This window comes from Protopterus annectens, chromosome 2.part0 (genome assembly GCF_019279795.1).
Source record: "Protopterus annectens isolate FY-2018-M chromosome 2.part0, PAN1.0, whole genome shotgun sequence".
NCBI classification, from domain to species: Eukaryota; Metazoa; Chordata; order Ceratodontiformes; family Protopteridae; genus Protopterus; species Protopterus annectens.
In genome coordinates, this window is record NC_056728.1 from 202,745,657 (window position 1) to 202,759,576 (window position 13,920).

At 44.0% G+C, this 13,920-nt stretch overlaps 1 protein-coding gene across 1 annotated transcript in view; it reads left to right on the plus strand.

Annotated features, from left to right (window-relative positions):
* FN1 (fibronectin 1) overlaps positions 1 to 13,920 on the plus strand; it is a gene marked incomplete in the record, with an annotated part of 4,425,379 nt that overhangs the window by 1,136,636 nt on the left and 3,274,823 nt on the right. Inside the window, 1 exon segment of the mRNA XM_044060668.1 lies at positions 2,852 to 2,973. Coding sequence (XP_043916603.1) covers positions 2,852 to 2,973 — 122 coding nt within the window.

Genomic DNA, 13,920 nt, shown 5'->3' on the forward strand with positions numbered 1-13,920 from the left:
AAGCCTTGGGGTTCATGGCCTCCTCATTCTTCTAATTCCATATGCAATACTGCATATGAGGAAACTACAGTGATATCTAAAAAGCCTATGGAGTCAACATTCTCACAGCCTGGAAAAAATGATTCCTATCATACATTGCTTACACCTAGAGTTCCTCTGGTGGGCAGAGGCCTGCCACCAAAACAAGGGACTACCATTCACACAACCCCCTTTCGCCCAAACCCTAACAGATGCATCAGACTATGCATGGGGTGCTCACCTGGCAGGGAAGTGCATTCAGGGCAAATGGAACCAAAGTCAAATGCACCTACATATCTATCAAAAAGAAATGTTAGCTGTACAGAATGCTCAGACAGCCTTCAAGGACTACATTCTTCCAGGACAACTAATGGTATTAGGCCATGGCATTGTGGAACACAGCCTTGAGCTACCAAGTGCACCTACAAGCTCAATTCCTGCCATGAAAATTAAATACATTGGCAGATGGACTAAGCTGAAACCTCATGGACCCACACGAGTGGAAACAGGAACCAAGGATTTTCAACATGTTGACAAGTGAATGGGGGAGCCCAGACATAGATCTATTTGCCTCCCCCCAGAACTACCAGTTGGACAAGTTTTGCACAAGGACTCCCCACAAACAAGCCTGGAAAGTGGATTCTCTTGTCTTTCAGCTGGAAAACCTATCTGTCTACGCCTTCCCCCCCCACTGCCTCTACTCTCCAAAGTTCTAAAAGTCCAACAGGACAAGCCAAGCATGATCTTGATTGCTCCAGACTGGCCGCACCACCACTGGTACCCCCTCCTGCTCAGTGTTGCATTTATCTCCATGGCGCCTGCCTCAGACCCCTTCCCTATTGTCTCAGCAGGAGAACCAAATTCTGCACCCTCTGCTTCCAACATTGAACCTTGCAGCCTGGCTAATCACTTAAATTCACCCTTATCCCTCCACAAACCTGTGATGGATGTCATCTTAGAGGCAAGGAGACCTAGTACTAGAAAAATCTTGTGTTGAAAAATGGAAAAGATTCTGTGCCTGGAACCAATCTCAAGGGATGAGCACAGCAGCGCCCAATTTACTTCAGATTTTGCAATACTTAACTGAGATGCTTCACTAGGGCCTGCCTTTTTTTCTCCATTAAAATTCACACCTCAGCCATTTCAGCTCATTGTAACAGAGAACCTCCACTCTTCTCTCATCCTCTGCTCGAGCAGTACCTCAGTGGGGCCAATAACTTGAGACCACCCAGGAGAGCCCCAACCCCTGTCTGGGACCTTAACTTTGTATTGGAGAAGCTCACTCTACATCCTTTCCAGCCAGCTGGTACTGCTGACTTAAAATTTCTTTCTTGGAAAACAATTTTCCTTTTAGCAGTCACTTCAGCTAGAAGGATATCTGAATTACAGGCTCGTATGGCAGTGGAGCCTTTCATCATCTTTCATGCAGACAGGGTGTCACTCAAGACCAATCAATCCTTCATGCCCAAAGTGGTATCCAGTGTGGCTCTAAATCAGTCCATTCATTTGACAACCTTTTTTTCCCAATCCACAGAACAAATTAGAAGTGATTCTGCATTCCTTGGATGTGCACAGACAATTTAGATTCTCCTTGGACAGGACTAAACCTCGAAGAAAATCTGAGCAACTGCTGGTAGCATTTGCTGCAGGAACAATGGGGGAATGCTATTTCAAAGCAAACCATTTCTAAATGGATAAGCCATTGCATTCATTTCTGCTATAAGCACCATGGAAAACCTATCCCCCAGGGTATCATATCTCACTCCACCAGGGCTGCATCTACTTCTGCAACCTTCCTCAGAGGTGTTCCTACCAGGGACATCATAGAAGCTGCTACCTGCAGTTCTGTACATACTTTCACCAAGCATCATAATTTGCCAATTTTCTCTAAATCCAGAGCTGGCTTTGCACCTGCAGTCTTGCAGGGCCTTATAGCTGGCCCTAATGATATATAAACTCCTCCTCCGAACCATAGCTTTAGGAATCTACCCAAATGTAATGACTGCAACAGTGAAACAAGAAAAACATAGTACAGTTGTGTACACTTACCATAAATGTAGATGTTAGTGTATTCACTGTCCTGGTTACCCTCCAGCCCCCTTACTACTTCTGGCCGTACCACTACTTTCCTTTACTATGCCTAAAAGCCGCCTTGGTATATTTGCTTTTTGTTGGAGGTACACCTTTGTGTCTGTTTATTTGCTCCCCATTAGGGGGGCACCTGACAACTGGGGCAAGAAAAAACTGATGTAATGGCATCTGCTGCATGTTTTATACCCCTGACGACCTGATGTCATGGAAGATGGGACAGCAAATGATGCAGGACCCAAGACTGTTAATCAGGCTGACTGAGGGCAACCTGCAAGCAGATTACCCAAATGTAATGACTGCAACAGTGAATACACTCAAACATCTACATTTATGGTAAGTGTACACAACTGTCGTTTTAGGGCATGTGTTGTGTATTGTTTCACTAGTTACTTGTATGTATATGCTGTGCTGCTTGACTGACTTGGGTGTGTGTTGCTTTCATGGATTACCTGTCGGGGGGGGGGGGGGGGGTCGATGTGTGTGTTGCTTACATGGTTAACCAGATGGGTGTGTGGCTTCTAAGTGAGGCCTTTCAAAGTTTGAGTACTGTCAGTGGTTGAAAGCACAAACCACAGTTTGTAAAGTAGCACTTTCATTTCAATGTGTACATATAGTAAAGTTTTTATTTTAAGAACTTCTATTTTATAGCTCTATGAAAATTGAAAGTACACAAGACTGTGTTTTGCTGAAGGTGTGAGTTAACTTGCTAGCCAGGACTGATTGTTCCAATGTATTTTGATAGATTCATCTGGTCCTGTGCAAGTGTACATCACTGAGAGCAGTAATCTGCCAAACTCCCATCCCATCCAGTGGAACACGCCGCAGCCATCTCACATAGAGAAGTACATTCTCAAGTGGAGACCGGTAAGTACTGCTTTTATTTTGTTAGTAATTGTTAGTGTTAATGACTTCATATGTAGTTGATAAGTGACAGTCTTTAAAAGTAAAAACCCTGGTGCAGAGACCCTTAACATGTCTTGTCTGGATTAGTGTTGCAGTTCTGATGATCAGTAACTCTGATGCAGGTGAAGTCCATTTTGCTTAAGTTGCAGAGCTTTGCACTCTCCTCCAACACGGTAGGCTGATGACCACTACATCCAGTAATATAGCCACACTCCCTGTATTGAGGAGCCAAGTATTTGCATCTCCTATGCTGTCCTCCTGTGAACAGTATCCCTGCCTGCTGCGCCTCAATGCTTTCACTAGAACATTTCAGTCCTGTATCCAGAGTTACCAGATGAGCACTATGATGGGGATTTTTTTTTCTTGCCTAACACTATAGTGGTTGAAGTTGGTTTGAGAGTTATTTGTCTAGGTGACTTGTAAATTGAAGGCAAGTGTATGCTGGCTTCTGATCCCCCTTAGAAATGTGCACTTTTTTGCTTAAGAATTATTTATAACATACCCTTATGTGGCATTTTCCTATTTCTAGCAAAAAATTTGAGAAGGCAAAAAGTTCTGTTACATTGACAAAAAGCTGGAGGCCATTGCCGTCCATGCTGCCAGATTTCAACAAACCATTTCCGGCATCTTCTTGGACTTTTATAAAAAAGCATATAAAGAAGTCCTACAGAGAAAAGCAAGAGCAAAGTATTGGCCTGAATAGTGCTGGTCTCCCAGATGGCATTGGCTTCTGCTCTGTTGAAACTCTTGTGCAACTCCCAGGCCAGTTGTCTTGTACTACTGGGACCACTAGTAGATTTACTTTGTCTCAGTGATTATATTCTCCTAGTTTAGGTCTGTGCTTGAGTGGCTCCAGATTAGTTCCTGTTTGCATCAGACTTTAAGAGTTACCTTGGCAGAAACATTTTTGCTGTCTTTGTGCGAGAGGATGCATGGAGCTGCAGAGCCGAGGAGCAAAAATCGGCAGGAAGCCTCAACTCCTGAGACAGTTGGTGCATTCTGCCATACAGAAGACCCAGTAATCAGTTGATATTGAGGCCATTTTAAATGGGAGGCTAAGGATCTCTGCAGTCCAGAAAAGTTGCAGACCTTTTGAGTCTAGACATCTCAGCAGCCACTTGGCAGCAGAATGTGCACACATTAGCACAAGATCATTAGTTAGATTTCCAGAACTTGGTGTACACTATAAAAGGCACATCTGTTCAGCTGAACTCCCAGCCACCTGCCTGCAGGAAATCTGGTTTTGTAGACTTTTAATTCTCAAGCAGCCATGTAGGAATCTTATGGTGGATATGCAGGGGTTACCTCCGAGTCCAAGGGAACCAAAGAACCCTTTGCCAAATAGCGGGTAGACTCTTTAATAGATTTGGCAAAACACAAACTTAAACAGTGTATTTTATTCACTTCGTAAGTGGTGAAGTTCCTTTAAGAAAAGAATGCTGTTATGAAGCAAGTACATTTTAACTGTTTAAGGCTGAGTTTCACATTACCATAAAGGGAGCTGCTTTTTGGAGGCTTTCACTGGAGATTTGGCAAAAAAGTTAGACTGGCTTACCCTGGTCATTATAGCCCTCAAACTCAATTTTAGGGGGTTTTAATTTCAGGAATTTTTCCTAGACTGAATGAAACTGTAAAGCTAGAGAGGATGGTGGACAAGGCTGTACCAAAAGAGTTGCTGGATCTCTACATCATTTTCCCAGGTTCCAATCACTGTCTAAAATGTAGCTATGATGCTCTGGAAGCATCAAGCAGGGCATCTGCTTTTCTTCAGGGGAAGTCATCAGGTGGTGACTGGCTCTGGGAACATCCCCTTCTTGACTATGTAATAGCAGAAATCCATGACACCCCTTTAGAGAAGGGTCACCTCTTAGGACCCCAAGCTCAAGGTGTGTATTTAAGAGATTGGTGGTGAATGTGAAGACTGTACAGGCAGTCAATGACTTCCTGCAGGCCTCGCCCCCCTAGATTTCAGTGGAGATTACGAAGATATGCTTCTTTCCTAACTCCATCCAAATGTAACAGCAGAAGGACCAAAAAAAAAGACCAATACCCAGAAAATGGCATACTGATGTAGAACCAGGCCTGATGAGAGACAAACTGTGACTTGGAAGAAAAGCTTCTCTGTGCCCCTTCCCTAGTAAATCCCACTCCAACCCTGGTTCTTTGCACTCCCCTGACAATATAGGTGGACATTGTGTCCCGTCTTTCAATGTCAGTTACCCAAGACAAGTTGGTTCTGAAGCTTTTGTTATCCAAGCAATTTCAAAAGGAAACTCAGTGATGCACCATCCCAAATCATACTTGTAACAGGAATCCATACAACTTCTTTCCCAAAGGATATAGTAACAGGATTTTACTCCAGGCTATTTATTGTCCTGACGCAAAGATCCTGGAGGTCCATCTTGGACCTATCAAAAGTGTAAAAAAAAAAAAAAAAATTCCACTTGGTCACAAATTTTTAAATGTTAACCTTACAAAAACTCCTGACCCCTCCCAGAAATTATGGACACACTTAATCTGAATGATGCTTATCTACATACTCCTAAACAAAAGGCAGACAAGATACCTTTGCTTCAGATTAGGAGGTTTGCCCACTACCAATTCCGGGCTATTGGGTTATCTATTGCTTCCAGAGTTTTAACCAAATGTCTTACTCTTGTAGTCTTTCTGAAGAGCAAAAGGCAATCCACATTTACCTTTGTCTGGATGACTGCCTCATTCAAACACTCTGGAGGACTGAGGTGAATCACTCCGTGACAGTGAATTGCCTGGCAAGTTTAGGATTTGCCCTGTCTGGGGGAATAAATCCAACCTCCATCCCTGCACCAGTGTAACTTTTTTTTTTTTTTTCTAGGGGTAGCGTTTGACTCAAATGACAGAAAAATGTACAGATGTTCATGTTTTCACTATTGCAGCCATCACATTTGGGTTATCTGCTTGCAGTAGCCCTCAGTCAGCCTGATTATTAGTCTTGAGACTGCAACCGATGCAGGACCCATCTTCATGACATCAGGTAGTCGGGGATAAAAAGCATGCAGCCGACGCCATTACATCAGTTTTTCTTGCCCCAGATGTCAGGTGGTCCCCATAATGGGAAGCAATTATATATACAAGGTTACACCTCCAACAAAGAAGCAAGTACACCAAAAAGTAAAAAAAAAATAGATGTATAGCCAAACGTCAGGGGGCTGGAGGGGAGGGTAACTGACTGAACCAGTGAATACACTCTAACATCTACATTTATGGTATGTGTACACAACTGTACTATGCTCTTCTTGTTTCACTGTTGCAGTCATCACATTTGGGTAGAGTCCCAAAGCTAAGGATGAGAGGAGGAAATTAGCTTTGACCAGCTATAGGGACCTGCAAGACTGCAGTGGCAAAGCCAGCTCTGGATTTAGAGAAAGTTGGCAAATGGTAATGCTTGAAGGTATGTACAAAACTCCAGGTAGCAGCTTCTAGGATGTCCCTGGTAGGGACACCTCTGAGAGAGGCTGTGGAGGTAGGTGCAGCCCTGGTTGAATGTGGTCTTATCCCCTATGGGGTAGGTTTTCCATGGTGCTTATAGCAGAAATTAATGCAATGGCCTATCCATTTAGAAATGATTTGCTTTGAAATGGCCTTCCCCTCTGCCCCTGTAGCAAATGCAACCAGCAGCTGTTCGGACTTCCTAAGAGGATTAGTCCTGTCCAAGTTGTCTTTGCACATCTAAGGAGTGCAGTATTCGTTCCCTTTTGTTCTGTGGATTAGAAAAGAAGGTTGGCAAATGAATGGACTGGTTAAGAGCCACACTGGATACCACCTTGGGCTTAAAGGAGGAATTGGTCCTGAGGGGACACCCTGTCCGCATGAAAGATGATGAAAGGCTCCACTGTAATGAGGGCCTGTAATTCAGACACCCTTCTTGCCGAAGTGATGGCTAAAAGGAAGGCTGTTTTCCAAGGAAGGAATTTCAACTCTGCATTTGCAGCTGGCAGTGAGTTTTTCCAATATAAAGTTAAGGTCCCAGGCTGGAGTAGGGACTGTCCTGGGTAGTCTTAAGTTTTTGGCCCGTCTGAGGAACTGCTTCAGCAGTGGATGAGAGAAGAGGGGTGCTTCTGTTTTGTAATGAGCTGAAATGGCTGAGGCATGAATTTTGATGGGAGGAAAAGAAAAGGCCCTTGTGAGGAATCTCAGTTAAGTATTAAAGAATCTGAGGTAAATTGGATGCTGCTGTGCCCATCCCCCGAGTTTGGTTCCAGGAACAGAATCTCTTCCATTTTTCAGCATAAGATTTTCTAGTACTAGGCCTCCTTGCTTCCAGAATGACATCCAACACTTGCTTACTGAGGGATGGTAACAGAGAGATAAAGTAATTAACCAGGCTGCCAGGTGAGACAGCAGGGCAGGGGTCTGAGGCAGGTACCAGCAGTGACACTGCACAAAATGGGATACCAGAGTTGGCATGGCCAGTCTGGCGCAATCAGTATCATCCTTGGTTTGTCCTGTTTGATCTTTAATAGTACCTTGGAGAGGCAGTGGGGGAAAGGCATGAACTTTTAGGTTTTTCCAAGTGAAGGACAGGGCATCTACTTTCCAAGCTTGTTTGTGGGGATATCCTTGTGCAGAATTTGTCCAATTGGTAGTCCAGGGGGAGGCAAACAGGTCCATCTCTGGGATCCCCCATTTGTTCTTAACATGTTGAATATCTTTGGTTCCAGTTTCCACTCGTGAGGGCCCATGAGATTTCTGCTTAGTTCGTCTGCCAGTGTATTTAGCTTTCCTGGCAGGAATTGAGCCTGTAGGTGCACTTGGTAGCTCAAGGCTGTGTTCCACAGAGCCATGGCTAGTCTGCAGTGAGGTTGAGTGGGTTCCCCCCTGCTTATGTACCACATAATGGTGGTGTCCGTCTTTACCATTAATTGTCCTGGAAGAATGTGGTCCTTGAAGGCTGTCAGAGCATTCTGTACAACTAACATTTCTTTTTGATTGATATGCAGGTGCATTTGAATTGGGTTCCATTTGCCCTGAATGCACTTTCCTGCTAAGTGAGCCCCCCATGCATAGTCTGATGCATCTGTTAGGGTTTTTACCTCCGGGTACTTCAGAAGATTAGGGTGGATGTGCTGATGGTGATTCTGATAGCACCATTTTGGCCTAGGCAGCATTAGTTCTGCACATTCCATAGCTTGGGCAAAGGGACATACTTTAGGCCTGCAATTTGAAGTGGATCCCCACATCTAGAACAAGGGAATCACTATATACCCTACTTGGTGACTCGGACTATTGGGTGTATCTTATAATTCTTGCACCCTCCAGAAAACTTTTTGACATGGGTGTTTTACACATTCTCAGACAAGGAGACCAAGCACCAGGATACTGACCTCTTGAAATTAGGAAGCTTCTCTCACTGACTTCATCACCTCTTGAACTCCTTTCCTGATGGTCATCAAGTCGGCCAGAATAATTTCTGAATTGCAAGGCATCATGCGTAAGAAACCCTCATTTTCCAAAAGGACAGTTTCCTTGTGCAGTTGTCCTTTGTCAAAAGTAGTTTGCGATGTTCATGTTTCACTGTTGCAGTCCTGACTGTTGGGGTTTCCTTACATGAAAGCCCTTGGCTAGCCCAACCACCAGAGAAAACAGTCTCCCGGGCTGGTGGATGCCCTTGCTTACTTCTTTAAGCTCAGGTATAAAGGGAGCCAGCCTCTGTAATCACTTCAGTATTTTCTTGCCACTGGAGCCTGAAACAGTATGTCTGTTGGTCCACACCAGATAGAAGTCATCAGAAAGATAAGTTCTCTGTTGGAGAACTTTTCATTTCTCAACTCACGTCAGGTAAAGTAATGGTCTCCACTGTGGTAAACAAATCACACAGACATCTGTACTTCCTGTGTTACTTTGTAAGGCCCAGACCACAGTGTCCCTAATTGCCAATTCTATGCTAGGTTTAATTCTAGAATGATTAGGTATAGGGCCAAATTCTTAGCTTATTTTCTAAGACAAGAACCAGTTGAACTGTATTCCAATGGTGTCCACCAGTCATCCTGAAAAAGAAGTTATGTACTCACCATAATGTTCTATGTTTGTAGTCCATCTCGCCCTTCATTCTTACATATGGGTTTGGAGCCAATCCTCTGCTTTGACTCTGCCTATTACAAAGCTCAAAGTCTTCTAGGTGGCTCATGGCTAGGTAGGTATCGCATGGTGCACCAGTATAATCCCCAGATCTTGTTTGCTCTTAAACTATAGTAAGACGGAACAAAAACTATCCAGAAAGAACAATGAAAGGTCTCCACCTGTTACGGAAATACTTTTTCTGTCTCCAGATCCTTCCAGGCAGTGGGTAGGAGGGTGGGGTTCGTAAGAATTTAGGGTGAGATGGACTGCAAACATGGAACGTTAGGGCTACAGAACTTGGATATGTACTCACCATATCTTGCTTCCATTCTTACACATGGGACAGTGTCCCTTGCACCTTATTCTTCAGTGGCTCTCAGAAAAATATTCCAGAGTACTGTGGAGAACCAAAGCAGGCTCTACCCCTAGAGGTCAAATCCACTTTGTAATGAGTAAAGATGTGAGGGGTAGCCCAGGTTGCTGCTTCACAAATATCAATTGGAACCCTGGCTTGAAAGGCTGTAAAAGTAGACTGGGATCGTGTAGAATGAGCCTTCATCTTTAACAGTGAAGGCTTTCCATCAGAAGAATAAATGTAGGAGATACAACTCTAAATCCAATTTGAAAGGGTCACTTTGGAAACTGGGAAACCTAAACAATTGGTGTGACTTCCTGAAGTCCTTGATCTGGGCTTTTGAGATTTTAAGTATTTTTTCTCTGTTTATTTGCTAAGTTTTTCTGCATAGCTGCCTAGCTTGAGCATTTTCTGGCTTGTTAAACTTGATTTCTGTATTAGTAGCTGTATTTAGAGCACAACCAAAAGCTGTTTGCTGAATTTCCTGTTTGCACTTAATTTTAAATCGTTTTTTTCTTAAAACTTGCATATTTTCTGTCCTTGACCTAGCACTCTTGTGTGGGGTCATTTACTGCACTGTTATAACTTGATATTACTTGTGAACCTCTGCTATCTCTGTAAAAAACAAAACAAAAAAAAATCTTGCTTTTTTCCCACTTTTCTGAGTTAAAAAAGTTCAGTTACAGGCTTGCTGTTCCTGAACTGTTTGAAAGTTTCTGTGAGGCCATTTTTGCTTGGGCTGAAGGAGGGTCTCTCTGTTGATCAGTGGCAGTGAGTAACATTGAGCAGCTTCCCTGCCCCCCGTAGAGGCGGTTACTGACTTGAAACTGTAGTTTTATTGGCCACTAGGGGTCATTTCCAAAACTCCTTCATCTTCCTCTCTTAAAACCTAGTTGCCTCGTGGTTTGGGCGACTTTTCAGGCTTGTTGGCTGTTGGTGAAGCACCCTCCAAGAGGAAAAAACGCTGAGAGAAGGGAGCCACTTTTGAGATTTTAAGTACTTTTTCTCTGTTTATTTGTTAAGTTTTTCTGCATAGCTGCCTAGCTTGAGCATTTTCTGGCTTGTTAAACTTGATTTCTGTATTACTAGCTGTATTTAGAGCACAACCAAAAGCTGTTTGCTGAATTTCCTGTTTGCACTTAATTTTAAATCGTTTTTTTTCTTAAAACTTGCATATTTTCTGTCCTTGACCTAGCACTCTTGTGTGGGGTCATTTACTGTACTGTTATAACTTGATATTACTTGTGAACCTCTGCTATCTCTGTAAAAACAAAAAAAAAAATCTTGCTCTTTTCCCACTTTTCTGAGTTAAAAAAGTTCAGTTACAGGCTTGCTGTTCCTGAACTTTGAAAGTTTCTGTGAGGCCATTTTTGCTTGGGCTGAAGGAGGGTCTCTCTGTTCAGTGGCAGTGAATAACATTGAGCAGCTTCCCTGCCCCCCGTAGAGGTGGTTACTGACTTGAAACTGTAGTTTTATTGTCTGTTTTGGGTCTATTCCTGCTTCTTTCCAGCCCCTGCTATCAAGCACGCTTTAGCGCGGAGTTGCCACTAGAGGAGCATCGGACAGCACCGGTTAAACAAGGTTAAACTCTTTCTGGCTCCAGAAAGTCTGTTCTTCAATTTTTCCCTTAGAACTGCTCTGTTAGGAACCTAAACAGTTTACACCTTCACTAAAAAGTGCAGCACTTGTTCCAAATAGCTTTTTCTTCCCAAAAAGCTCAGCACTTGTCTTATAAGCATATCCCTTGTCTTATAAGCATTCTCTTTGCAGGTCAAGCCCTCCTATTTTATACAAATCTCTCACTAGCAAAACCCCCCAGGAGTGCCCACTTCCCTGCTAAGCCCACTACTTTTCTGTCTCATACCAACTCATAATTCTTTCTAGCATGTTGAAGGGTCAGATGCTGGCGTTCTCTCCTGCCCAGTTGGTGAATCTGGGAATTCTGAGACAATGTTACAATTGCCTCATGTACACGGACAACCCTCTCCTCCTCCCACGTAACACTAACACTTGTGAGAGATGCAGCTATTTAGCCAGACTGGAGGCTGAGCTCTCTCAACTCAGGACTGGCAAGACCAGGCAGGAGGAGAAGGCAACTACACACACCACAATACCAGTCTCACATAACTCAACCACACCACTGAATCAAACACACAAACACACTAAGACATACTCGGAGGCTCTGAGTAAAAATTTACCTAAACAGCAGAGGCTTCCAAAGCAGACACCCAAACAACTGCAAACTCAATACACCACACAAACAACACACAAACAACAAAATCAGTGTGCAAAGCAGTCACTGCCCTTAAGGCCAAATACAACACCAAACATACTTGTCATAGGTGACTCCATAGTCTTAACACTGACGTCCCGCTCACCAGACTGAGTAAGGAGAAGGTCACAGTAAGCTGCCTGTCGGGCGCTAGAATCCGCCACATAACGCAAGCACTCAGGTCTCTCAACAGCAGGTACAAGTACGACTCAGTCATTGTCCACGCTGGTGTCAACTACCGACATACCTCTTTGGACTACATGAAAAGAGACATTGAGGAGCTCTCTGATTATGTAGCCCAGGCAGGTATGACCCTGACCTTGAGCAGTATCCTACCTTCACCTAGAATGATGCCACAATACAGTGATAAGATGATCAGCTTTAATAATTGGCTTAAATTCTGGTGTCATTCAAAGGGGATCCAATGTCTGTCTGCCTGGGATGACATGCTGGACAAGCCACGCTGCTTCGCAAGGGACGGCTTGCACCTGTCACCCCTAGGCTTCCGGATATTGGCTAAGGCTCTTGCCACCCCCATAGTGCCTTTTTTAGGCAAGGCTCAAATTCTAAACCTACTACCCTAGAACACAAAAAAGGAAAAAAAACTAAGGGTAATGCTGCTCAATGCCAGAAGTCTCAATCTCAAGATGCACGCACTCGAGGCCCTTCTCAGTATGGAGGACATCGATGTCTGTGCTGTGACAGAAACCTGGTTCAAGGCTCCTGAGAGCACCCCAGCACTATCAGGTTTCACCTCATATCATGCGTTCCGGCCCCAAAATCCGGACAACACCAAGAAAGGAGGGGGGTGTCCATATTCATAAAGGACACCCACACCTCAAGGTTGGTGGCAATGCACGATGCATCTGAGACCATCCAGGTGCAATTAACCATAGGCAAGACTGCTCTGCAATTTGTAGCATGTTACAGGCCACCCTTTCAAACTCAGGAACCTCACATGGCCTTCCTGAAAACATTGGAGGGGATAAATGCATCTCCAAACACCATCATACTAGGTGACTTCAACTACCCTAATATAGACTGGGAACACTACTCAAGCCCAAACACTTTAGCCCAAAGGTTCCTGGAGTTCATAAACTCAAATGCCATGGAACAACTAGTCACAATCCCCACAAGAGGAGAAAACATACTTGATCTCATCATCACGAACATGGGATCACAATGTTCAACACCGGAAGTATACCCCTCACTGGTGAGATCAGATCATAAACTAATCTCGCTGGAGGTCCTCATCCCTCCCCCACCTGAAATAAAAAAGACCACAATGAAAAACTTCTCAAAAGCCGACTTAACACTTCTAAAAACTAGTGTGGTCTCCTTTAAGGCCCCTGAGCCAGTGGTAAACATTACTCAAACTGCTGAATCACTTACAAATGCCTTCTACCAGCACCTACAGGACTGCATGGATCAGGCAATCCCAAACAAAACTAAGACTCTTTGTACCAAAGGCAAGCGTCCAGTCTGGTGGACCCCAGCCATAAACAAGCTCTACAACAAAAGGAGGAAGCTACTACAAGATAGAGCAAAATCCTTGAAAGGTAAGACACTTTGATCATTATAAGTAAAAAAACTAAGAGATCTCATAAAATCATCCAAGGCAAATTTTGAGAGAGAAATCGCCAAGGACTCAAAAGACAATCATAAGGCCTTCTTTAGCTATGTTAGAAACCTAGGAGGAAACTCCCAGATATGCTCAGAATTAGTTCAAAATGATGTGAAGATTACTGAACCTACACACATTGCCAACATACTGGCTGACAGGTTCAGTGCAAACTTCTCCGCCCCTCCCCCCAAAAGGAGAGATCTATACCAGAGGATTGTAGCCCCCCAAACATCTCCAACGCCCAGGTGAGAACTGCTCTCTCCAAGGCAGAAAACACAGCATCCATGGGACCGGATGGTGTCCCCGGCTGTGTGCTCCAAGAACTCAATGAGGAATTAAACCCGCAGTTAGGACAGCTGTTTAATCTTAGCCTCACCTCAGGATACGTACCCAAGGAGTGGCGCACGGCGACTGTGGTCCCACTTCACAAGGGCGGTGCCTCCACCGACCCTGGAAATTACCGTCCCATTAGCTTGACAAGCCTTATCTGCAAAGCCATGGAGAGGATCATAATGGAACTCATAAATAAAGACATAGGGAACTTGCAGACTTTGGATC